Source organism: Camelina sativa, chromosome 4 (assembly GCF_000633955.1).
Source record: "Camelina sativa cultivar DH55 chromosome 4, Cs, whole genome shotgun sequence".
Taxonomy (NCBI): domain Eukaryota; kingdom Viridiplantae; phylum Streptophyta; class Magnoliopsida; order Brassicales; family Brassicaceae; genus Camelina; species Camelina sativa.
Genome location: NC_025688.1, coordinates 20,508,588 through 20,535,192, shown reverse-complemented (window position 1 = coordinate 20,535,192; position 26,605 = coordinate 20,508,588). Strand labels below are relative to the sequence as shown.

The following is a 26,605-nucleotide window of genomic DNA, read 5'->3' as shown; positions in this document are numbered from 1 at the left end:
AAAAAAAAAAAAAAAAAAATCGAAACTTTGGTGTAAAAATGGATCGATCGGAGCCATTACCTTTACCATTTACAGATTCCGATGAAGGAATGAGTGCGGCGATTGAGGCGGAGCTAGCTGAGTTAGCTGCAGGAGATTCAAGCGGTGGTTGCGGCGGCGGTGGTGGAAGGGTTAAGAGTAAAGTGAAAGGACCTTGGTCTACGGAGGAAGACGCTGTGCTCACTAAGCTTGTGACTAAGTTAGGTGCTAGGAACTGGAGTTTGATCGCTCGTGGTATCCCTGGTCGTTCTGGTAAATCTTGTCGTTTGCGTTGGTGTAATCAGCTTGATCCTTCTCTCAAGCGTAAACCTTTCTCTGGTAACCAACCTCCCCTTTAGATTTCGTTACATCTAAAAGTCTGATTCTTTCTTTTTGGGTTTTTTTGTTTGATTCTGATATGTTCGTGAGTGATTTCTCGATCTTCATTCAAATCCTTTTGAGTGGTTTTGTTTTGTTTGTTTTCGTGTTCATACGATCTTCCTAGTTTTGGTAAATTTTTGTGATCTTTAAGTATTAGAAGTTTGTGAAGTGAGATGTTTGATGTATTGATATGAATATTCTGATGCAATTCGTTGAAAATGTTCTAAATCTTGAAGTTTATCTTTCCCTGCTCTGTTGATGACATTGGATACAGTGTATTCTGTCACAGAGATAGATAGTTTCTCTCAGAACCAATTTCATTGTTACATGAATCCAGAGCATGTAACTTAAGATTGAACTTTATTGTTGTTATGTACTTTTGGATTCTTTGGGGTTTGGCTTTTGAGATTGATTCTTGTTTTTTTTTTCATTTGTTCTTGTTTGTTCTGCTTGTAGATGAGGAAGATCGTATGATAATATCAGCTCACGCGATTCACGGAAACAAATGGGCGGTGATTGCCAAAATGTTAACCGGGAGAACAGATAACGCCATCAAGAACCACTGGAACTCAACCCTTAGACGTAAATACGCTGATCTTTGGAACAATGATGGTCAATGGATGGCTAATTCAGTTACCACTGCTTACGTCAAGAACGAGAACCTCGACGAAGTGTCTAATCCATCCTCAAAACAACAGTTTCTTCAAGAAGATATCAATTCGCCACCAAAGCCACCACAAGTGAGTGATGTTGTAATGGAAGATGCAGCCAATGAACCTCATCAAGAACAAGCTTCTCCACCAGTAGAGAATAACGTTCAAGCTCCACCAGTAGAGAGTAACGTTCAAGCTCCACCACCAGTAGAGAGTAACGTTCCAATAGAGAGTAGTAACGTGTTTCGACCAGTGGCTCGTGTTGGTGCGTTCAGTGTCTATAACCCAACCAGCCAAAGAAATGGATACAGGGACCACAACATAGTTCCATGCGAGGGACTCTTGATTCAAGCGGCTAAACCCGATTCATTGGCTGGTAAATTTCTACAAACTCTTTACGATGAGCCTCATGTCCCTTCAAAATGTGGCCGCGGTTGCTCTACTACCAATCCAGCTGAAACCAAGTACTCACGTAACTCGGTGTTGGGACCGGAGTTTGTGGATTACGAAGAGCCTTGTGCAGTTTTTAACCAAGAACTGATATCTATAGCAACAGATTTGAACAACATTGCGTGGATAAAGAGTGGTCTTGACAATGCAGTTGTCAGAGAAGCAGAACAGAGTTTGAAGATTGATAATTGCAACTATAATGACCCTCGAATCAAGTTTACAGGAATGATGCCTAGACAAGATTTCTTCTGTGCAAGAAGCTGAAACTCAAAATGTAGGGCTTGATAATCATCATCCCTCGCCCCACTTTTTTTCTTTTTTTTTCCCAATTCTTTGCACTTTAATGCATATATAGATGATGATATCTTCATGATGATTCGAGGTTGTTTCTCACATTTTGATTCGGATTCCGTTGAAAGGGGAGACTAAACATAGTCAAATCCTTATCTCTTATATATAAGAATAAGAATCCCAAATCATTTTCTTTCAAACGCTGGTTGTGATTAGAAAAACTGATAAGTTATATTGGTGGCTTCGTTTATATGTTTTCGTTCAAGTGTTCTTTCAATTTCTTAGTGTGATATTATGGTTCTTGGTTGAGGAACTTTAAATAGCCAACCGGTTAAATTCGGTTTAGGTTCATTGCGTGTGAAGTTGGGCTTAGGCCCATGGAGTCTCATGACTTAGACTTAGAGGCTTTGGTTTGCGGTTCTAGGGTTGTTGTCACTCTGTTTTTTTTGCTGTTACTCTGTTTTTTCAAACAGAGCACAAGAAGAGGCTGGATAAGAGGACAAATGTAGAACTACATAAACAAGAGAGAAATGGAAAAAGGCTTGCTTGTTATATTCTTTATAATGTTATTTACAAGCACTTTTCTCCATATCTTTCATATATTACAAAAACAAAAGAAAAAATGAAGATCAATTTACAATTTTTAAAAATATGTTTTGAAACGTCTTCATCTTTTTATTCCTCAAATTCACCAAAATCTTCAATAGCTGTGACTTTAGAGGACTTGAGTTTCCAAGAGGCTGTACTAACCTTCAATGGAAGCATCATAGGACTACCATAATCTCCGAAACTAAACCCACTTTCTTCTTCTTCCTTGGTATGCAAGTCACCCGGAGGCAAGAAGAAATCTGAAGACAAACCCTTCACATTAAAACCAACTTCTTCAATCTCCCAACTCTCTTCCATTGTAGTCTTTGAATGGCTCTCTAAGCTCTCGTCAAGCCTCAACAATGAGACACGTGTTCTTCCTCTGTGAGCGATCTGAATCCCATCAACGCTCTTATAGTCTTGGATCAATGTCTCAGACGTTGTTTCCCAGAAGACCACATCTTCCTCTTCTGGACCTGTCTTGACCCGTACCAGATAAGTATCCTCTAGTTGAACCAAAAGTCCAGTTCTTTGGCTAAAACATCCCCATACGGTATGCTTAACCGTCTCCATACCGCTCTTGCTTCTAGATTTAAGTCCCGAAGGCTGCGTTTCGAGCTTAAGCACAAAGCATTCTTCGTCTTTAACGGCCTTTTCACCTACGCAGACTGATCCAGCGAACAAATTTGCTGTGGTTTTAGGATCAAGACCTTGGAGAAACCTTCTGAGAGGTCCAGAAGGTTCATTAGAGGCATGAGAATGCGCGAGCCAAGGGCTTTGTCTCCAAGCCACGTTACCATCACAACCGGCACTAACTTTACAACCCGAAACCACAAGCTCTAAACTCCATTGACTCATGCCTTTCTTCCATAAAACGAAACCTCCCATCTCTCCTCCCCCGTTTCCGTTGTTGTTAACGTTTCTTATCCTCACCATCTTCTTCTTCCTCTTCCCGGTTAGGGTTTTCGCTGCACAAAACTTAGTCACTCCCATCTTCACTTTTCCCATCGCGTACATGCTCTCCACCGCGGCTAACGACATCTCTCCTCCAGCCGCTGCTGTGTATTGCTTTACTATGTACTTCGCCATGGCTGATTCCTATTAATACCCAAAAACAGAGCAAACGCAATATCAGAAACTTGTCCCTCAAGTAAATCTGCGATTATAGTTGAATCGATTTAACCGAGTATATTTTTACTTACAATAGATTGGTTTTTGATGAGCTTGGAGATGGGATGATCAATCTCATCGTGATCGGAAGAAACAGGGAGAGGGATCGACGGAGCTCCGACGATTCCAAGAAGCATCTGAATCTGAGCGTCACGGCCGCCAAAAAGTGTGGCGAGGCTACTACTGTTATCCGGTGGTGACCGGAGCAAACTAGACTTGACGCTACGCCAAGCGCCGGTCTTATTGTTCTCAGAACAGAACAACTCCTCCGGCATCGGAACTTCCAAAACCGTCTCTAGACCGTCTTCTCTATCGAAATTAGGGCAAAGCGTCCTCATTTTATCACTCTTCTCGCAAACTTTGAATTAATCGATCAAAGATGTGATTACCGGAAAAAGATGTGTAATCAAAACTTTTTCTTTTCTTTGGTTACAATAATATTTTGGGGGAGATGAAAAGGGTTCAATATGTATTATGAGAGACTGAATAACATAAGCTATGGGTTGGCGATTTATATATATGAAAATATATTAGAGAAAGAGAGAGAGTAAACGAGATGACCAACCGACCGAAGCCGATTTGATACTATTTGTGTATTGTCGTGTTCGCACGCTTCATGTCTCCCCTTTGATCTATCGAATAACTATTGAATACTAGTATAATGTATTAAATAAAGTATATAAATAATGTATAATTTCCTCTAAAGTAAGAGAAATACATGTTATCTTTTGTCGTGAAAGAAGAAATACATTTGAGCTTTGTCCTTTCAGCTTAACAATGTATTCTTGAATAAAAAATAAACGTAAAAAAATACTAATAGGCTATTAATTGGTAAAAGAGAACTTTGTCTCCATTGGTGCAGTTGATTTGAATAGTCGTATTCAATATACGGCGCCGCTCTGAACGCAGATTGAATCGTAAAAACTAAAAAGTGAGGTATTTTTAAAAAATAAAGAATCAATGGTTGTTTTCCTTCTTTTTTTTTTTCAGATGGGAAAATTAAATCAACAATGCTTCTCTTTGTTGTCTCAATGTTAAGAAGAAAAAGAAGAAAAAGAAAAAACGATATTGTTTTAGTTGGTGCGGTTATATTAATCCACAAAAAAGTCAATGTGAAATATTTATTCACTTTTGAGTTGCTTTAGCTTAAACCGGCTCATAATATATTTCTTTTACTTTTTTATAATCTTAATTTGACAAGATCATGCGTCTCTTTGTTTCCGTTTCATCTTTTGACTTCTAAGTGCAATGTTTTTCTAATTTAATGTTGCATAAGGTTCAATGAATATCGGTTTAATTTAAATTATAATTAGTCTTGCAAATGACATAAGCAAAAAAATTAGTATAAAATAATAAAGCTACGTTTTAACGATGGATAACTTTACAATTAGCATACACTGCATGTTTACAGGTAAACTAGTCTTGATTTAGTATTTCATTCAAGAACGAAGTTACGAAAACATTCACTTCTGTTTTACGTTTGCATTTTAAGATTTTTCTATTAAACGGTTATATTAAACATTTATAAACAGAATATTTGAGCATGTAAAAGAAAACTAACGTCTTTATATTGTTAAAGTCTTGCTTTAAGTTACTCCCTATGTGATAGCGATAACGTGACACGAAGTATATAAACTTGCAAATTGTATTCCCTAAGAGATGTGATAATTTAATTGAGATACACGGGGGGCGTGACTTTCTAAGTCGTCAAAGATATATATTATAATTTAGTAGTATCATTTAGTATTCGTGAATCAAATCAACCAAAGAAAAAACGTATTTGTAAAAATAACGTATTTGTAAAAAAAAACGACGAGAAGTGGATAAGACGACACTTTGTTTGGGAAATGAATTGTCGGCCAAACGTGGCTGACGCCGTAGCATCAGACCGACTACTAATATATTTCCCTTAAATTTTGATTTGCTTGCCGTTACGGTTACAAATTAAGAAATCAAATATTTTTCTATACATGAATGCATGTGTGTGTGTGTCTATGAGTTAGTTGCCTTCATCATTCATCAAGTGAGTTCAATCTATATATTACGATCTTAACAATATTTGTGATTTCTCCACAAGAGCAATGTATCTCGCATTATTAAAATTTATATGATTATGATTGTTGAATAAATAATATTCAATCATGACATGCACGCTGTTGGGAATCTTTTTTTGCCGATATGCAATTTGTATGCATAACTCATAAGTAGAAGAATAAAGATCAGTTCATGATATCAGAACAAATATGGAAAATACGAAACCAAATCTAGACCTGATATTATAAAGATTCTTACAGGTAAGGTTGTTACTATAGTTCAATGTCTAAAAAACCATATGTGACTGCATTATAATAGTATATGTTTAAATAGTTATTGTTTGGGAAGACTTTTGGTCAATGGCTCCATGAAGGTGGTTTATATTCTGCAAAAGAATGCGTCTCGTAGCACTGATTAGGTGATTAGGAGAAATAAGAGAGAAGAGAGGAGAACAGAAAATATTAAAACAATTTAATGAATGCGTCTTCGTCATGTCGGTTAACGTACTAAACTATATAATTCTAGTATAAACTTGTATTCTCATTTACTAATTCTAGTTTAAACTTATATTCTCAATTACAAAGAATGAAAGAACTATTTTTCCAGTTAAACTACCAATTTAAGTAAGGAATGGAGATTTATTAGTAATCACATCAACCAATTGACATGCATCAAGAGCTTCGAGTATGCTTTGTTGTACTTTCTCCCCAACACTGTGGTATATATTCGTTTTCAAAACATTTGGTTATCTTTTAAATAGCTTGCACAATCAATAAACATACCACAAATTTTACACATATCGCAAGACACATACACAAATAGTTAGCGTCTGAGCTTGGAGATCATGATATTATAGTTTTTATGGATAAAACAGAGATTAAGTATCAAAACTGATCATATTTTAGTTAAATATTGTATATTCCTTTGCAGTCTCTTAGTGTACTAGTTCATACTAGGTTCTTATTCGCAATGCTTGTCTAGACAACAATAAAAAATTAGTTGAATTGAAAAAATAATTTCCCAACGATGTATTTGATATAGTGAATGACTTTTAAAAAAAAATAATTAGTTGACAGTTTTCAACAAAGATTATGATGAACATCATAACCCACACACATTGGTTATCAATAGCTTCGAGTATGTTCTTATTTCTTATTTCTCAACCAAACACTTTGAAATGAGGGGTGTGGATAAAAAGATAACCAAGAAACCTTATGAACATCATTAGTAGTTAGGTAATGTGATAGGAAAATATAAAAGTTTAGGAACTAATAATCTACAGTAAAAAAGGTTGATGTCATAATCAGTCACCTTATATTGACTAAGTTAGGTTTAATACGAAGTTACGAACTAAATAAGATTTGGATTCATAACCGAAATATTCTAGAACATATTTCCTTTTGCCGAGTAAAAAATGCTTAGGTCCACAGACCAGAAAGAAAAAGAAGGAATTAGACTGTCTTATCGTGGGGTTTATATCATTAAAAACGTATGATTACACTTTTTCGGTTAAAGAAATTATATGATTAACATGTTCAACAACCAAATAAAAGTTATGCTAATTTGCTACTACCATTATCATGAAAGTATATAAATATAAAGCACAGTTAAAATTCGAGATCAATGTGAATCACTATTAAAGTTGAGCACTCAAATTCTGAAAGTTCAGATAAGAGAAATAATAACTGATTAGAGGAATAAAAAAAAACCAAAAGTTCCGACCATTGTTTCGCTGATTGCGGATGGTTGGATGGAGCTGAGACGAGCGCAGGAACTGATGTGTTCCCCTAGAACATTATCGCCCATAAGGCCCATAACAAACAAAGGTTGCTTTCTTTCGCCCGTGGCTTTTGTCTTTCTCTCACGTTTTTTGTCCGGCGCCGAATCGGCCTTCATATAATAAACTTATACTGTAAGAAAACAATAACAAATTCAAATTAGTACTGAAAATTAGATATTACATCAACAACACATATTATCTTAAGTTTCCATTATGGAGTAAAATACTCCAGTTAGTTTCAAATTTTTTTAGAACTATATGCATTTTTCCTTTTATTAAAACTGCAGTTCAGTTTAAAATTAGTTTATTTTCTCGGTATAAACAGACTTCGCGTTCTCTTTAAATTTCACTTATGTTACGATAATAAAACTTGATACACATGGACATAGCCACATAGGTAGGTATACGAGAACGACAACGACACTTGCCATTATTACTCTTACTCTCTTACGATGTATAATGTATTATGTATATATGAATCTATTAATGTACACGAAATATGACAAAAATGAAGACTAAATTTCCATTATGGCTTTATTTTTCTTAGAGGTCTATTTCAATTTCATAGTTACGGTTTTCGGCTGAAGGATTGGTATTCAGTTTAGAAAAGAAAAAAAATATAAACCGGATAAAATTGATTTTAACATTCACATCGACTTTGGTTTTCGGTTTATCTTGAGTTCTTGACTATGTTTCCCTTCCCTAAATGTAATGGTCCATTATCCATATTTTATTTTATAACTCATAAGTATGAAGAGTAATATAGAACCCTAACAAGTAACAACCAACAATATTACTCTTTATCAGAATTATAAAACACAACATCCAAAGGTTTGAAGAGTGTTTAAAAACGTTGCTCTTACGTAGCTTTTCTAACTTGCCAAAGCATTAGAATCAAAAGACAGAACATAATTCACAAGTTTGTCTAAATACTTGGAAGAAGACCCATCTTTACGTAAGCAAACATTTGCTCTCTCTTTCAACTCCGAACACATCTCTCTAATTCCATCTCCTTCCTTTAATATTATACTTCGTAACACCCTCTCAATCTCCTTCCTATCCATCTTCGTTCTCTCTAACTCAATCCCGATTCGCCATACATCAACAATGTACCTCGCGTTCACAAACTGGTCTGTGAAACACGGTGTACATATCATTGGCACACCTTCACATATGCTCTCTAATGTCGAGTTCCATCCACAATGCGTCCAAAACGCTCCAACTGCAGAATGCGCCAATACCTCTAATTGATTCACCCATTTCACAAATTTTCCCTTCTGGCCAATGTTTTCCACAAACCCACTAGGTAACGCCTCCAGCCACTCGGTCCCTCGGACAAATCCAGGTCTAACCACCCACAAGAATGGCCGTTCGCTGTTTCTTAGACCCCATGCAATCTCTAGAAACTCCTTCTCCTCTATATCTGCAAGGCTTCCAAAACTCACATAGATCACAGACTGTGGCTCTTGCTTATTGAGCCAATTGGTTGTTACATGGTCTTCTATGTTCTTCATCATCGGTAGGACTCTGTCCCTATGTTTGTGAAACGGTCCAATCGGGAATATGGGAACTTGAGACCTGCTGCTAATATCCATGAGTGAGAGTCTTTCAAGATCTTCGAATGTGTTACATATGACTCCTGAAGAAGAATTGGCTCCTTTCACCATGTCGGTAGCTACTAGATAGAATTCCTCCGGCTCATTCGTTTCCATTACCGGAAGATCCTTCACTTTCAAAGGTGGAACCTCTGTCACTAGCTCATCTAATCTAGAAGCTAGTAAACAAAATATTGTGTCACACTTTTATCAAAACAAAAAATTGTATCATAAATCAATGCTCCAATAAATGTTTCCGCATCATCTGTTAAAATTGTTGGTTAATAGAATAACACGTTCTCATTAAGATATATATGAATATCTAATTATTAAACTGTATAAAACTTAAAAGATAGTTAATACGAATATGTAACTAAAAAAATATATCAACTTGTAGAGTTAAATAATATGTAAAAGAAGAAAAAATAACAAAAATATCAATGGCTTATGTAAGCAGAAATGTTTTATCTTTAATCTGAGCAAGTTGGATTTATTTCTCTTAATTAATAGTATAAAGGAGTTGAATATACACACAAAAAACAAAAAGAATCTTAAAATAAATAAAGTCGAAATTTGAAATAATTTTGTATATTTAGAAGAAAAAAAAATGTAAAGAATAACACGTTTGTACTACCTTGAATAGGAAGATAATTCTTATCTCTAAGAAGAGGTAGAGCAGCAAAGGCACAAAACGACGCCACTCCTTGTGTGATCAACACCATCCTACGAATTCCTAACTCTTCCGCTGCAACCTCCGTGTTCCTCACCCAAACAGCATCGTATACCAAACAACACACTGTCTCTCCCCTGCCTACTTCCGCCGCCAGAGACTGGCGAAAAGGCTCCGCGTAAGTTTGTCTTAGCAGACGAATGAAGGCGACGAGGTCCATACTGGAAGCATCTGGTTGAGTCATAGGGTCCTCTCCTCCTGCGTTGTTGTGAGGGATGGTTCGAAAAGTGAAGAGTGGGTAGTGAGAAGGATCGGGGAAGTTGAAGGAAGTGTGGAGGATCGTGACGGAGAAGCCACGATGGTGGAATATTCTGGCGAGTTGGATCATTGGGTTGAAGTGTCCTACAAACGGTAAAGGGAACATTATTATTTTCCTACCTTTTCCTTCTTCCATTTTTTCTTCGTAACCTTTTTCTTATTTTTTTTGTAATTAGAGATTTGAGGGTTTATTTGTTTTGTTGTAGGTTCTGAGTGGTTTTAAACTATACGCAAAGTAGTCGAGGCCTGGTAGCAGCATGGTTATAGTAATGGATTGACCTATGGGATGACACATTTGACCCACCAATTATTTTCAAAAGTTAAAAATAAAATAAAATAAATGTTATCTGTGTCCCTTATTAGATTCATCATCATATTACGTATATTATCAACTTTTATTATTGGATCCTTCAACTCATGAGTTTTAGAATATTCAACCAACCTATTATGATTCATCGATCGAGTTAGATATTTTATCCATTTAGAAGAGTTAACTGTAACTATAAAACTAAACAAAATTTTGCATATCAACATCCATAGAATATTCCTTAAGATATTTTTATGCTTTATTTTACAACCCTCCATTTATTTAATTCTCTATTTTATTTTACAACCCTCCATTTATTCAACTCTCTCATAACCATATACTTCACTATCATATATCACACACTTATTATTTATTTGGTCATTCTAGATCGTACTTTCTCCCTAACACTATGGCAGTCGATTACAAGATAACTTGATGATGATTTTCCTTGTTCCTAAAGTTGTGTGGTTTTAATGTCGGTTATGCTTTGCAAATCGTTATCCCCTATATATTAAAAGGGAAACATTTTGGAGGCAAAAGCTGATGTATAAGCATTAGAGAGCTCAGAGCACATCAAATCATTGCTCAGAGCACATCAAATTATTTAACCCTCAAAACATCTAATTATTTACAATTATGTCCCATTGTATTTTAACAAATTAAAAAAAAAACCCAATTAAAAAAACCCTACCCGAAGAGCCACCAGCCGCACAACATATCCCCTCACCTATATAAAGGGGATTCTTCTTAACATTCACCAGAGGAAAAAAAACATTCGATAATAGAAGATGGTTTCGTCATTCCGTCATCATCATGGTTTCGATGTAATAGCCAATACAATTCACCTACACAAGTAGTTTATGATAAGACTCCTACTAAGTATGTTTATAATGTGGAGGAAAAGCGGTGGAAGAAAAAAGTAGAAGAGGATTTCGTTCCAATTGGGAACCTCATCTCGGTAAGATTTATTTTTATACTACACAAGTCCACAGTGTCATTTCTTTATACATACAACTCCTAACTAAAAAAATCTTTCTTTAATTTGAACAAGAGGAAGCTGTTGTGCTACAAGTACCAAATAACCAGATGCATAAGATAAAGATTTTGTTTCAGTATTTACATAAGAGAATCAAACTAAGCCATGACGACTACAAAACTAATACTCTTCTAGAGTAAAGGATTTCATATGTATTAAAAAAATAAGAATAAGCACGTGCATCTTATTTTCATATTTCATTATCATGTGTATCTTATTCGAATAAAATTAATTAAAAGCACACCTCTTCCATTCATCACATTTTAGCCTCATATCAAAAACTATACATATTATCCTAACACCAATGATTTAAAGTCTATATATAATAATTACATTTGGATAAATATGTTTTGTTCTACGGACTACGGCTAAATATTCGGTAACACTTCAAATTCACACCAACAGATCTTATATGAGAATGAAATGCATACAAATATAGTATAAAACAGAAATATATTTATTTTGATGATTTTGTAAATAACGAGTATACAAATGCATTTCAGATTTTTCTTATTTATATATATATATATATATATATATATATATATATATTTAAAATAAATATTTATTAAAAATAAATACGATATATGAAGATTTTTTAATTCCAAAACTGTTCGCTATTTTTGGATAATTTTTTTTATAATACTTCGGAGATTATCAATATCCTCATTGGACTTACTACTCCTATATATATGATCTTCCTATCATCATCATTTCCACCAGTTCACCACAAATCACATTCAATCATTTCAAACACTCTACTTTTTATTTAATCATGTCTTCTTTCAGCAATGTTTCGGACTTGAAACCTTTCAAAAACATGTGGAAGATCAAGGTGAAGATCATTCAACTGTGGAAACAATACTCAGCTACCACCGGTGAAACAATCAAAATGATTTTGATAGATGCTAAGGTTAGTTTATTTTCACTCTAATATCAACCAACGCATGTTTTCATATTTTCGTCTATGCTACTACTTTTTAATATATAGGGGATTTTTAATTAGTAATTTTTTTTTTGTTATTCAAAAAATTTCAGGGCGACAAAATCCAAGCTACCATCAAAAATGCTCTCATTGGAACGTTTAGGGACCAACTTGAGGAAGGAATGTCGAGAATCATCATCAACTTTTCTCTCTTTCATTCAGCGGGCATGTATCGGACAACAACTCATCCTTATCGGATTGCCTTCATCCCTAACACGCGTGTTAGGATTTGGGGCATCCCTTTACCGGATGAACTCAATGGATTCTCTCCAGTCAAATTTGGTGATATTCATGATGGTAATTTGGATGAAAACTACTTGGTTGGTAAGTAATTTCTATATCTAATATTAGAACCCATAAAGCAAAAAGAGTTCATAGTTTATAAACCTGATATATTCATTTCCATTGTAGACGTCGTCGGCCAACTGGTCAATGTAACTCAACTTGAAGATGTGCCTGTCAATGGGAAAGACACTAAGAAAATCACTGTCGAATTGAGGGATGAAAGGTATATATCATTATTGCAAAACATCTATTTGGAAAAAATTTACAAGTGATATAGAAATTACTTACCAACCAAGTGATAATCAACAAAAGTGATATAGAAATTTACAAGTGATATAGAAATTTACAAGTGATATAAAAATTTACAAGCGAAACGATCTGTTGCTTTCCAAAAACCATCTACAAAACAAATATAGCTCGATAGTATTTGGAGGTGATTTCAGACAGATCCTACCTGTCATTCCAAAAGGAAGTCGTGCTGATATTGTCTTGGCTTCTCTTAATTCCTCTTATATTTGGGATAGTTGCAAAGTTTTGCAGTTGACTAAGAATATGAGGTTATTAAGAGAGAGTAATCCGGAACATGCTCAGGAGATTGCAGATTTTTCAAAATGGATATTAGATATTGGGGACGGGATGATTAATGAACCAAATGATGGAGAAGCTTTAATCGAGATTCCAGAAGATCTCCTATTGACAGAGTGCAACGATCCTATTGAAGTTATTGTTTCAGAAGTGTATGGCAAATCGATTGCAGATCCTAAGAAAGCAGATTTCTTTCAGGAAAGGGCAATCTTGTGTCCTACAAATGATGATGTGGATCAGGTCAACCAACATATGCTAAATCGGCTTGAAGGTATATAAAAGATTGTTTTAATGTAGTCTAAGAACAATGAATTGCTATCTAGATGCTCATATGTTGAGGATTGTTTTTTTTTTGTGTAAGTAGGTGAAGAAAGGATATATCTAAGCTCTGACAGCATATGTCCATCTGATGTGAATTCAAAAGATGATTCTATCTTCTCTCCTGAATTCTTGAACAGTATAAAAGCCTCCGGTTTACCAAACCATAGTCTAAGATTGAAGGTAGGTGCTCCAGTCATGTTACTAAGAAATATAGATCCTTCTGGTGGATTGTGTAATGGTACAAGGTTGCAGATAACTCAACTCGCTAATCACATAGTCGAAGCAACAATAATCACAGGAACAAGGGTTGGTGATAAGGTATTTATTCCACGTATGCTTATTACACCCTCCGATACTAAACTTCCTTTCAAGATGAGACGCAGGCAATTTCCTTTGACTGTTGCGTTTGCAATGACAATCAACAAAAGTCAAGGTCAAACGCTTTCAACAGTTGGTCTGTATTTGCCTAGACCTGTGTTTTCACATGGTCAGTTCTATGTAAATGTCTCAAGAGTTACTTCTAAAAAAGGTCTGAAGATCTTTATCACAGACAAAGAAGGAAAACCACATAAAGAGACTATGAATGTTGTGTTTAAAGAAGTTTTCCAGAATCTACACTAGGCAATCTGTAGACGTTGAGGTAACATTTATGGACTTTAACTCTTAATTTTATTAACAATGAACAGCATTCTCAACAGACAGATTCACTTAAGTACTAATATGTTTTTATTTCACAATGAATTAGGAAAAGATTTGTCATTCACGCCTAACCAAAGAAGACAAGGGATGCTACAGATAACTATCATCAGGAGTTTGTTTTTAATAAGTTTATTTTGTGGTTTTGATAACATAAAGGAATAATAACTCATGTGTTTCCGAAATGTTATTTTATAAATCTTAGTTATTTAGAAAACAAACAAGAAATCAGAAAATAAAACACATCACAATTCTATATCATAACAATTTTAGAGTCACTAATGAACTGTTACCAGAAAAATTATGGGTGATTCGATACTAACCATAATGACAGCAGAAACATTGAACCATCCTCAAGAGCTACGCCTATGATGGCAAATTGGAATGCCAACCTATCGAAACAAAACAAAATGTATGAAAAGATCAGTAATATGATTCTACAACCTTTTTAACTGTTAAAGTTTAATCTATAGTTGGTGTTTAGATCATACAAATGGAAGATACATAATATTATTCCTCAAACTAAAAACTGGCAAATGTTTTTATTAACTCTGTAAAATAGATTGGATATATATTGTATGTTTACTAAAACAATGTCAACCTCTTTATACCTCTTTTGTTTCATGCCATTAATTTCGATGTGATATACATGTCTTTAACTTAGGAGCAATCTGTATTAAAATAAAAGAAAAAGAGGTACAAATCGGAAAGTTTTTATATGTCATCAAACAGATAAAACGAAAAGTAGTAATATAGAATAAAACAAAAGAGGGAGAACCGTTGTTTGCTATGAAGAATCGAACATAACACACTTCAATCAGGTAAGAATTTCAACAAGACCATCGAATAAATGCTATGGGTGAAGCTCACTCTTCCCAGAAAGAAGAAAAAAACTTGAGATGAAAAAAAAACTTATATTACCGGAAAGTTATATATTCCCAGAAAGAAGAAAAAAAAAACAAACCGCCAGCTTTTTTGTTTCCTTTTATTCTTATCCAAATGCTGTTTAGAGTAAAAAATACCGTGTAATAGGTTCGGATGGTGTCTGACTATTGGGCCTCATACAGACATTATAAGCCCAATAGAAAATAGCTTACAAACGTACACATAATTGTCTTAATCAATAACATATGTATGCTTTAATTATTACACAGTTACTTGAGTTATCGTATTATACAGTGTCAATATTAAAAAACTTCTATAGTAAAACATTTAAATTATAATATTTTTATTATATTGTTATCAACCTTTTACCGAATCCATCTCTTTATACATGTATATAACACTACAAATGTAGAAGATAATACTGATCTATTAAAAAAATAGAATGAGGAAGTATAAACTAAATAAATAAAATTATAATATCAAATTATATGAAATAAATTTTTAATAGGGGTTGCACGGTCCTGTACCTAGTTAATTTTTAGACGACCGAAATATGAAACGCTTCTCTATGATTTATAATTGATTATATACAGAATGATTTATTTTTTATATTTTTGCGAATAAAAATATATAGCTTAAGGGATTAATATAACTATGAACATACAACCTACATGTCTTCTATGCAATCGCCGCCTTGTAGTATGACCATACAGTAGCTGTAATAGATTGGTTGATAATGCAATTATTTGACTCACCAATTAACATCATATAACTATCAACCTGTTATTAGGGTCAAAATTTTCATTGAATCGATTGTATGATTTATTGACTGGGCTGGATTATTGACCCATTTAGACACGTACAACTGTTATGATTGTAAACCCAAACAGCCAACATTATTATTATAAGAAATAGAACATCATCCAAAAGGTTTGAAGAGTGCTTAGTATACATTGGCCTTTTGTAGTTTTTCTAACTTGCAAAAGCATATTTAAGAATCAAAAGACAGGACATGACTCACAAGTTTGTCTAGATACTTGGAAGAAGACCCATTTTTGCTTAAGCAAAAATTAGCTCTCTCTTTCAACTTCAAACACCTCTCTCTCAATCCATCTCCCTTCTCCATCATTACACTTGTTATTACCTTCTCAATCTCCTTCCTTTCCATCTTACTTCTCTCTAACACCATCCCTACTCGCCATACATCAGCGATGTACCTGGCGTTCAGATGCTGATCCGAGAAACACGGCGTACAAATCATTGGAACACCTTCACATATGCTCTCTAGTGTTGAGTTCCATCCACAGTGCGTCCAAAATGCTCCAACCGCAGGATGCACTAATACCTCTAGTTGATTCACCCATTTCACAATTTTTCCCGTTTGACCAATATTGTCCAAAAACCCATAAGGCAATGACTCAAGCCACTCGGTCCCTCGGACCATACATTGCCTAACCACCCACAAAAATGGTCGTTTGCTATTTTTAAGACCCAACGCAATCTCGAGAAACTCTTTCTCATCGATAGCTGCAAGGCTTCCAAAACTTACATAGACCACAGACTGCGGTTCTTGCTTGTTGAGCCAATCAGTTATTTCATCGTCGTCCTTGTTCTTTGTTTTTGGTGGAAGATCGTCACTATGTTTGTGAAACGGTCCGACTGGGAAGAAGGGAACTTGTAACTTGCTGTTAAAATCGAAGAGTGAGACTCTTTCAAGATCTTCAAATGTGTTCCATATGACTCCTGATGATGACTTGGCTCCTTCCAGCATGTCGTTAAGTATTCGGTATAGGTCCTCCGGTTCTTTCGTTACTGTTACCGGGAGATCCTTCACTTTCAAAGGTGGAAGCTCTGTCACTGGCTCATCTAATCTAGAATCTGGAGAAAAAAATAGTGGTGGGCTAAGATCTTTAATTGATATTGCAAAAAAAAAATGTTTATAATTTTCTCTATGCCTAAACAAAAAGAGAAACTAATCCTTCCAGACCAAAATTTTGGATTACATAATCCAATAACTTTTTTTTTTTTGTGTCAAACACATAATCCAATAACATAAATCCCATATTACCAATCATTTATTTACACCTAGTTATTTTATTAAGAAGTGGCAAGTGCTGTAATAAAAAAAGGAAAGCAAACCTCAGTTGACTTGATGATTTACTGTTTAGTAAAATGGCTAACAATATGGTCCATACACTATTAAAACAAAAAATGGTCCATACTATTAAAACAAAAAATGGTCCATACTCAATCTTGTTTTATATCTAGTCATTTTTGTATGTGTACGTAGTTTACAATCAATTCGAACCAGCTATTCCGATTGTGTTTATAGACTCTAAGATAACAGTTTACTAAAATCCGATATGTGTGTCTGGGAAAAATGATAGACGAAAAAAAGGAAATCAATTGATAAATAATTAAAGTATGAAAATATTGAAAGATAAGTGTATATTAGTCGAACGTTGCTGTAACTTGATTTAAGGGGAAAATCTTAACAATAAAAGAAGAAAAAAAAAAAAACGATAATTGTAGTATGTAGTATATTAACCTTGTATATGGAGATAACCCTTATCGATAAGGAGTGGGAAAGCTGTATAAACACAAAACGATACCGCAGCACCTGTCCTCAACACCAGTCTACGAACTCCTAGCTCTTGCGCTACAACCTCCGTGCTCCTCCCCCATAGAGCGTCGGAGACCAAACAACACACCGTCTCTCCTCCTCCGCATACTTCCGCTGCAAGGGACTGACGAAACGGCTCGGCGTAGCATTGTTTAAGGAGACCAATGAGCAGAGTCGTGTCTTAGGCATATAAAAAAAGGCATTTTCTTTAGGCCACAAAAAAATTACATCAATAATAGGCCACAGATTTTCCTAAATTAGGCTGAACATTCATTTATATATAATGTTATAGGACTTTGTTTGGAAACAAGACTCATATAGTTTACATTTATGGAAATTTTGTTTATTTTTCCTTTGCATTAGCTACTAAATCTTGCTTTTTAGGAATTTATTTTGAAAATGAACAATATATCCTTTTTTATACTAAAAATAAAATAAAATTTCTCTCAAAAATAGAATGTGAGAAGCTACATTTTTTTTTTGCCTTAGGCCTCTATTGACCTTGGCACGACACTGCCAATGAGGACGACGAGGTCCTTACCCGAAGAGGTCTCTGATCGAGAGATAGGGTCTTCTTCTTCTTCGTTTTTGTAAGTGATGGTTCGAAAAGTGAAGTGTGGGTATCGAGAAAGATCAGGTAAGTTGAAAGAAGTGTGGATGATTGTGATGGAGAAGCCACGGTGGTGGAATATTCCAGCAAGCTCGATCATCGGGTTGAAGTGTCCCGTAAATGGTAGAGGGAACATGATTATCCTCCTCCCTTTTCTCTCTTCCATCACTTTTTTTCTTATTATCTTTAAGAAAACAAAATATAGGGTTTGGGAGATTTCAAGGGTAAATATTGGATCTGTTGTTGAACACTTTTGGCCAAAACAGAGGCTCTCTCAAGTCACTGTCTATCAACGAGCGTCGTCCTAAACTCTCATATTTTTCTTCTCACATGCAGTTAGCTAGGACAGTTGTTTAACCTTTTTTTTTTTATTATCCTTTTTCTTTTTTCTTTCATCAACGGTTGATTTGGCATAGGACACATTGAGAGCATATATGATGATGAATTTTAAAAACTAAATAACATTTATGTTGGTGATTATTTAAAAAATAATGATGGGGCCGCTGGCTTATCTATTAATTAGGAGCATATGAATTTTAATTAAACTTGTGCTCATGCGTAGGTACAAATTCTAGTGTAATCATAAAATTAACTGAATATAAATCATAATAACTCACGAACATTATAATTTTAAGAAACAAATATGCGAAGGTTGTGAATAGTGCTTAAAATACATTGCTCCCTCGTACTTGTTCTAACTTGCAAAAGCATAAGAACCAAAAGACAGGACATGACTTACAAGTTTGTCTAGATACTTGGAAGAAGACCCCTCTTCGCTTAAGCAAACGTTAGCTTTCTCTTTCAACTCCAAACACCTCTCTTTCATTCCATCTCCATTCTCCATCATTACACTTCTTATCACCTTCTCAATCTCCTTCCTTTCCATCTTACTTCTCTCTAACACCAGTCCGACTCGCCATACATCAACAATGTACCTCGCGTTCACATGCTGGTCCGAGAAACACGGCGTACATATCATTGGAACACCTTCAGATATGCTCTCAAGTGTCGAGTTCCATCCACAGTGCGTCCAAAACGCTCCAACCGAAGGATGCGCCAATACTTCTAACTGATTCGTCCATTTCACAATTTTTCCCTTATCTCCAAAGTTTTCGATAAACCCACAAGGCAATGATTCGAGCCACTCGCTACCTCGGACAGACCCCGGCCTAACTATCCACAAAAACGGTCGTTCGCTGTTTCTTAGACCCCAAGCAATCTCAAGAAACTCCTTTTCTTCTATAGCTGCGAGGCTTCCAAAACTCGCATACACCACAGACTGTGGGTCTTTCTTGTTGAGCCATTCGGTTGTTTTACAGTCTTCCATGTTCTTTGTATTAAATGGAAGGTCGTCCCTATGTTTGTGAAATGGTCCGATAGGGAAAAACGGAACTTGTAACTTGCTGTTACAATCCATGAAATGGAATCTTTCAAGATCTTCAAATGTGTTCCATATGACTCCTGAAGATAATTTGGCTCCTTCCACCATGTCGTTAACTACCCGGTAAAGGTCCCCAGGCTCTTTCGTTTCTATTATCGGAAGATCCTTCACTTTCAAAGGTGGAAGCTCTGTCACTGGCTCATCTAATCTAGAATCTGGAGAAGTTAATCTTTAGTAAATCTTTTGTTTTCTCTAACAAACTCTTATGATTTTTTTTTGCTTTAGTGGGAATCCTAAACTGATACCAAACTTTAGAATCCAATATATAATATGTAACCCCATCATCGATTAACGTACTTAACAATTTTATAAACAAGTGACGAGTAGTGTAGTAAAAAAAAACATTACCAGCCTCAAATTAACTTTAACAATTTACCGTTTAGTATCAACTATCCACAGTTATTTTGTTTTATTTGTATCAAAATATTCCCAAATTAAACATTTTTCTAGAAAATACCGTATTTTCCAATGAGTAAATTAACATATTCTGAAATCTGTGAAAAACATAACATAACTGGAATAATATTGAAATGTAAGTGTACAATAAAACCTCTATAAATTAATAAAGTCGGGATCATGAGATTTTATTAATTTATAGAGGTTTTAATTTATCGACAAATTAAAATTTTATTAATTTATGAAGAAATTTTCTCATTTTCATAATGAAAATTTTCTACTACAAAATAAGATACTTTTATTATCATTCACATTTTTAAAGAATTTTCTTAATTTATAATTTTGGTTATCGTAATATGATGAATGTCAATTGTTTAATAGATTATCTAGGTAAAAATAAGAAATGTTAGAACTTTAGAGTTTAAAAAAAATTGTTACTACTATCTTTTATGGTAATGATGAAGTCGCAGAAGATATTGTAGTACCTTTAAAACCAATTACTAAAGAAGCAATTATCGCATCTATGACTCTTCATAATTTATGGATGCGATTTGAAAATACAACAATGAAAAAATTAGAGATGAGCTCCAACAAGAATGCAAATTCAAGAATAGACAAACAACAATAAAATCATATTTCACTAGATTTTCTTAGATATATATATATATATATATATATATATCAGTTTATATGATTATTAATTTAAGATATTGATGAGATCATATTTTTACATAGGATTTCCAAAAAAATTATTATCTTATTATTTTATCGAAATGTATCATTTTTTATACCGGCCCAATTCAGAATCAGAAAAATTTATTAATTTATAGCGAGTATTAATTTAAAAAATATTAATTCTACTGTATTTGTATTCAAACTTTTTAACAAAAAAAAGATAGGTGTATATTAAACCTTGTATGGGGAGGTAACCCTTATCTCGAAGGAGAGGGAAAGCGGCAAAAGCACAGAACGACGCCGCACCACCTGTTCTCAACACCACTCTACGAACTCCTATCTCTTCCGCTACAACGGCCGTGTTCCTCCCCCATATAGCGTCGGAAACCAAACAACACACCGTATCTCCTCCTCCTCTTACCTCCGCCGCCAGAGACTGACGAAACGGCTCGGCGTAACTTTGTTTCAATTGACGAATGAGGGCGATGAGGTCCATACCCGAAGTTTCTGACTGAGAGAGAGGGTCTTCTTCTCCTTCTTTGTTGTGAGGGACGTTTCGAAAAGTGAAGTGTGAGTGGCGAGAAGGATCGGGGAAGTTGTAGGAAGTGTGGAGGATCGTTACGGAGAAGCCACGGTGGTGGAATATTCCAGCAAGCTCTATCATCGGGTTAAAGTGTCCCGGAAACGGTAGAGGGAACATGATTATTCTCCTCCCTTTTCTCTCTTCCATTATTGGTGTTTGTGGGTTTTCCATAGTTGCTGAGAAGAGAAACAAAGAGTTATTTTAGAGCAATAGAAATTGGAGAAGATGACGATTACATAAGCTCGTCTTATTATATATTAATGACACTCATAATCCTAAGTCGACAGCTGTCCTAGCTGCATATGAGTAGACAACAAAATGCTAGCTGACTGGCAGTGCATATGGCTTGAGAGAGTGAGAGTGTTCACTGCACCACATTTTCAGTTTCTTGGCCTTGTCTTACAGTTTTCAATTCACTATTGGAGAGTAATTAATATACAAAACAAATGTTAAATAAAGTTTCCTAACGCTCCTTTCTGATTAGATTAATGCTAGCTAGTGACTGTCCTTTTTGAATAAGAAACACACTTCACCAGTCCTTAGGCACGACCGCGCGCTAATGTCACGTTTTCCTAAACAACATCACATGGCGGTATATATATATATATTAATAATATATACTAGACATGTAAACTATCTCAAAAACGGAATAAAACATAATGTAACTAGACAAAGTAATGCTATTGAAAGCCAAAGAATGGTAGCGGAGTCACCGTACCATCATGGTAATATTTTTTAAAAATGCATGCTAATATGTTATATTGACGATTAAGAACAATATTTGTATCTCCAACTAATCCAAAATGTCATGTCATATATAGCAAAATAAATGTGGTGTGTTTTTCCGCTTCTTTTCAAAAAAAATTACCCGAAACTATAAGGAGCCAAAAAACAAAAGAAGCAAAATCGTGTGTTTCGCATACGTTCCGGACTCGTTTTATCATCGAAGACAACTCGTGGACTTACTCTGTAAACCAAAATCTTTTGGTGGATTGGGTCTGTATATACTTCCAAAGTGGAACCAAGTGTCACCCTAACTTATCTATAGATTCCTTTTCATCAAGAACTAGCCTCGTTTGATGAGTTGGACCCGTTTAGGCAGAGGAAAGTTAATATACTGGTCGGCCCACTTAGCCGGGAAAAGATCAGTTTCCACATCCCCAACTACTTTATGTAGCTAGAATTCACATAATGGATTATATTATGATTAGAATATGATCCAAATATTAGTAGGAATGTTTAGAGAAATGTAAGAAATTGAAGTCTGTTTAAGACTCTATAACAAAATATTATATCTAAGGGTCCTTTTTGACATTCATAACACCTCTTTAAATTATTATTAAAATGTTAATGTTTTCTTGGATCATAGATTTTTGAATAAGTAATTTTTGTTTCTTTGTGAGTAATCGTCGCTATAAAAAATGATATTTGATAAATGATCTCTTTCATGACTTTAATCAATTCATGTTTGTGGGTCACTTTTTCACAAGTGTGTTATTGTTTAGTTTGTTACAACACTTCCTCAACCGAAGATGTTGTTGATGCTTCAGTGGCAGTTGATATATATACATCCCTTTGGTATTAAAGGGGACCCAAAAGTAGCATATTATATCTATTTACGTATAAACAATAACAATTTGAAACATCATTAGCATGACGTTAAACTGGAAAGAAACCTCTTTATAAACAAAATGTCATCAGAACATCAACATTTCAAGAAATACTCTTTGTTACTTTGTTAGTATTGTTAGTATGATACTATAGTATTATATTAAAAATTGACTCAGTCAAACTCGAAAGGTGTGAGAATTTACATCTCCCAAATCCAAACATCCTACTCCTTTGTCTTTCATATACATGTGGCTGACCTTACCTTCTTTCTTCTCACTAATTTTTTTTTGTTTTTTTTTCTACCGAAAATCCAAAAAGAGCAATCAAGCATCTTGAAATTTGAAACCAAAAGTTCAGTATCTAAACCTGACCTGCAAACTTAGATAGCATTCCTAATCATACCACTAAGTGAAGATAACATTAAGGGTCTGAATAGTAATTGCGGTCAGGGTGGACAAATCTATCTGCGAACTAGACTACTTAGTTTTAAGTGTGGACAATGAACCGCTGCGGTTCAATTCTATTTGTAAGGAAAAACAGTCTGCAGTTAGACCGCTGCAATTTTGTTTCTGTTTTTTGTAAACCACATCACTGCGGACTACGCATAATAAATGGTAAATAAAAAGTGATCTAATCCGCAGATGAATTTGTCCGCCCCAACTGTTGCAACCATTCATACTATAATAGTTTGTGCTTGTCTTCAAGGTAAACTAGGAGTAGGAGGTAGACCATAGGCTCAAGATCATAATTTCCTTTACAAATACTCCTTCTGTCCTGATAGTTTGATGTTTTAGAGAATTTTTTTGTTGTTAAAAATTGATGTTTTCAAATTTTTAATATATATATATATATTTTTAATTATTTCTTTGAGTAAAAAGTGAAAAAGTAAGAGAGATAAGAGATGTTTTCAAATTTTTAATATATATATATATATTTTTTTTTAATTATTTCTTTGAGTAAAAAGTGAAAAAGTAAAAGAAATAAGAGAGATAAGAGAAAAGAAAACGTACAATTTTATCCAATTGAAAGAAAAAGTAAATAATGAATTAATTATATTTTTTTTGCCTTAATACGCTATAAAATATACTAAACATCAAACTATACAAAAGAGAGAGGAATATCGTCATATGTGCGTGCGTTCTAACACAAATACGCAAAATGGAAAAAAAATCATTTGATTAATGATTGCGGAGAAACGGTAATCATCAAATAGCGGAAATTGATTGAGGCTTTTGCTACACGCACACCGTCATCGTCTTAGATACGTTACGGTATTAAAAATTTGTCGTGGGCGAGAACCTTAATTGCAATTAATAACCTTGAGGAAAAAGAAGCTCCCAACTAGTACTATTATATCCTCAAATATATATCCAATCCATATACAGTACATGCTTCTTATAAACATGAATAATTTGAACCATCATTCGCATTTATTCCGATGAAAACATGACGTTAAACTGGAGTCTGGGAAGAAACCTCTTTACAAAGAAAATTTCATAAGAACATCAACATTTCAAGAGTATCAGACTCCTAAGATGCCGACATTTTGATATAAGAACTATGGATTGTTTAAGTGTTAACATGGTATAATACTTAATACTATTATATTAAAATTTGACTCAGTCAAACTCGAAAGGTGTGAGAATTTACATTCCCCAATCCAAACATCTTTACTCTTTTGTCTTTCATACTTGTGGCTGACCTTACCTTCTTCTCTCACTTATTTTGTTTCTTTTGCTTTCTCAACCGGGAAAATCCAAAAAGAGCAAGCACGCAGCTTGAAACCAAAAGTTCAATGACCTTAAACGGGACCTACAAACTTAGATAACATTCCTAATCATACCAAATTTTTTATTAAAAAAAACAGTGAAGAAGCACTAATGGTTTGTGCTTCTCACTAGGAGGTAGACCACATAGGCTCAAGATCATAACTTCCTTCACAAATATCTTCATATGTGCGTGCGCTCTAACACAAATATTATATTACAATGTGTTATTTTCTTTGTCTGCTGCTTCACGTCTAAGCATAACCTTCTTTTCCTTTGGCCAATTTCCACCTTACAATGCCAAATTTTTCTCTGGGAATTAGACTGCAATATTTCATTTGAACATCCTTTTCCATCATGACAATTTCACAAAGAATCATCTTTACTTTTATTTTATCAGACTTTAAGATTGTTAAATGTAAGAAAAAAACACAAATGCCACAAAAATCAAAATATATTATTGATACGGACTTGAGATACAATCTTCTCCATTACAAGTATGATTGACTACAACTTTTTGCTTCTTTTAATCAAACGAACTAAGACAAAAATAAAATAAAAATACAGATAATATCGCAACCCCATCATAGATTCCAAAATTGAAAAGAACACCCCTAAAGTACTCTCAACAAATCCTCCATGTTGTTGCACTGAACCTTATTCTAAGGAAGAGCAGATGAAAAACCCTCCCAAGACCAAAAAAAATTGTTTATTAACTCCTTACTTAAAACATAAATAAAGCAATAACTAACAAAATCCGAATCCAACTTAAACCCCCCACATAATTATTCTTTTACTATAACCAGTAACCATCAACCTATACCCAACCCCACATTAACTACACGAACCATTTCTGTTTTCTCTCTTTCAAAAGTCCTGAATCCTACAGAACCTAATTCAAACTCAGTACTTCCATTCTTTTGGAAGAGATCTTTCTTGCTTCAAACATCCACGAGCAGCTACTGCAAAACAAACAAACGAATAGGTTCAAATCACAATGTCTTATTGTTATTATAAAGTTTAAGCTGGGGATGGTTTGAGTCAGTACCGTGATTGTTTTTGCCCCGTCCTGTAGAGAGACAAGCTTTCGAATTTGGTTTACACCGACCAGAGACCTCTTCAGTTTTAGGTTTTTGTTGGTTAACAGCCTTTGCCGGAACCTTAACACATCCACCTCCTGTAGAGAGAAAAGCTTTCGAATTTGATTTACACCGACCAGATACCTCTTCAGTTTTAGGTTTTGGTTGGTTAACAACCTTTGCGGGAACCTTAACACATCCACCTCCTGATAATCAAGTTTTCAATTTTAGCTTCTAGAGGTATCAAAATTGAACGAAAGTTTTAAAATTTAAGAAACCCAAAGATGTAAAATTGAGTTCAAAATTACCTGATTTCTTCCGGGGTTCGGAAGGGTTTGAGTATACCCGGGGAAGGAAAACGCCGGTACCAGTAGACGGCGGTTTGACGGCGGTTGGAGCAGTAAAGACACTTCCAACGGGAGAAGGAGACGCAAGCCAAGCATTTGGGACTATTCCAAGATGATAATACGGCTGCCATGGCCAGTAGTAGTTAACAAACGCCGCGTTTTGAGGAAAGGGGATTTGGGAATTAGGGTTAGGGTTTGGGTTTGGGCGGCTTGAGGGTTTAGCATCAAAATTAGCCTTTTGAATCTTGGCTACTTCTCCAGCGGCAGCAGATAACACTTTCAGAGAGTCTTCTTCACGAAACGGAGATGTCGGCGGCGAAGGGACTTGAGAAAACGGACCATTGGGACTTCCGAGTCCACTCTGTTTTGACTCAATCACTTGGGGTTTCAACTGAAGAAACAGAGCAAAAAAAAAAAAAAAAAAAA

General features: G+C 34.8%; 8 protein-coding genes and 1 long non-coding RNA gene across 13 annotated transcripts in view; 4 read left to right on the top strand and 5 right to left on the bottom strand.

Annotated features, from left to right (window-relative positions):
• LOC104781460 (myb-related protein B-like) lies at positions 7-2,045 on the top strand. The gene is made up of 2 exons (XM_010506134.1): positions 7-357; positions 856-2,045. Exons 1-2 carry the CDS (start codon positions 39-41, stop codon positions 1,764-1,766), a joined length of 1,230 nt encoding a protein of 409 aa, XP_010504436.1. The 5' UTR covers positions 7-38; the 3' UTR covers positions 1,767-2,045.
• Positions 2,286-4,140, bottom strand: LOC104781459. The gene is made up of 2 exons (XM_010506133.2): positions 3,584-4,140; positions 2,286-3,479 (listed from the first exon to the last, which is right to left on the bottom strand). Exons 1-2 carry the CDS (start codon positions 3,887-3,889, stop codon positions 2,469-2,471), a joined length of 1,317 nt encoding a protein of 438 aa, XP_010504435.1. The 5' UTR covers positions 3,890-4,140; the 3' UTR covers positions 2,286-2,468.
• LOC104781457 (UDP-glycosyltransferase 76F1-like) lies at positions 8,084-10,128 on the bottom strand. Its single transcript, XM_010506132.1, has 2 exons — positions 9,595-10,128; positions 8,084-9,139 (listed from the first exon to the last, which is right to left on the bottom strand). Exons 1-2 carry the CDS (start codon positions 10,082-10,084, stop codon positions 8,238-8,240), a joined length of 1,392 nt encoding a protein of 463 aa, XP_010504434.1. The 5' UTR covers positions 10,085-10,128; the 3' UTR covers positions 8,084-8,237.
• Positions 9,949-10,421, top strand: LOC104781458. Its single transcript, XR_766909.1, has 2 exons — positions 9,949-10,041; positions 10,155-10,421. It is a non-coding gene; the product is annotated as an uncharacterized LOC104781458 (long non-coding RNA).
• Positions 11,928-12,860, top strand: LOC104784092 (replication factor A protein 1-like). Its single transcript, XM_019244179.1, has 4 exons — positions 11,928-12,204; positions 12,330-12,600; positions 12,688-12,784; positions 12,839-12,860. The coding sequence occupies exons 1-4, from the start codon at positions 12,067-12,069 to the stop codon at positions 12,858-12,860; spliced, it is 528 nt and encodes a 175-aa protein (XP_019099724.1). The 5' UTR covers positions 11,928-12,066.
• Positions 12,933-14,359, top strand: LOC109132584 (ATP-dependent DNA helicase PIF1-like). Its single transcript, XM_019244315.1, has 3 exons — positions 12,933-13,417; positions 13,511-14,107; positions 14,213-14,359. The coding sequence occupies exons 1-2, from the start codon at positions 13,114-13,116 to the stop codon at positions 14,086-14,088; spliced, it is 882 nt and encodes a 293-aa protein (XP_019099860.1). The 5' UTR covers positions 12,933-13,113; the 3' UTR covers positions 14,089-14,107; positions 14,213-14,359.
• On the bottom strand, positions 15,917-18,734 carry LOC104781456 (UDP-glycosyltransferase 76F1-like). 2 transcript variants are annotated; one of them, XM_019244807.1, is made up of 3 exons: positions 18,186-18,734; positions 17,597-17,851; positions 15,917-16,926 (listed from the first exon to the last, which is right to left on the bottom strand). In XM_019244807.1, the coding sequence occupies exons 1-3, from the start codon at positions 18,445-18,447 to the stop codon at positions 16,040-16,042; spliced, it is 1,404 nt and encodes a 467-aa protein (XP_019100352.1). In that variant the 5' UTR covers positions 18,448-18,734; the 3' UTR covers positions 15,917-16,039. The 2 variants fall into 2 exon arrangements, with proteins under 2 accessions (XP_019100352.1, XP_010504433.1); XM_010506131.2 differs by having other exon boundaries at positions 18,213-18,733.
• On the bottom strand, positions 18,859-21,761 carry LOC104781455 (UDP-glycosyltransferase 76F1-like). The gene is made up of 2 exons (XM_010506130.2): positions 21,031-21,761; positions 18,859-19,877 (listed from the first exon to the last, which is right to left on the bottom strand). Exons 1-2 carry the CDS (start codon positions 21,545-21,547, stop codon positions 18,976-18,978), a joined length of 1,419 nt encoding a protein of 472 aa, XP_010504432.1. The 5' UTR covers positions 21,548-21,761; the 3' UTR covers positions 18,859-18,975.
• The window catches only part of LOC104781453, a 1,908-nt gene continuing 492 nt past the window's right edge, over positions 25,190-26,605 (bottom strand). Inside the window, exons 2-5 of one of the 4 annotated variants that reach the window (XM_010506129.2) lie at positions 26,141-26,570; positions 25,977-26,038; positions 25,802-25,868; positions 25,190-25,715 (exon numbers count right to left, since the gene is read on the bottom strand). In XM_010506129.2, the coding sequence (XP_010504431.1) occupies positions 25,657-25,715; positions 25,802-25,868; positions 25,977-26,038; positions 26,141-26,570 (618 nt within the window). In that variant the 3' untranslated portion in view covers positions 25,190-25,656. Of the gene's footprint in view, positions 25,716-25,801; positions 26,039-26,140; positions 26,571-26,605 lie in introns of all 4 variants that reach the window. The other 3 variants (XM_019244806.1, XM_010506127.2, XM_010506128.2) reach the window with 3 other exon arrangements.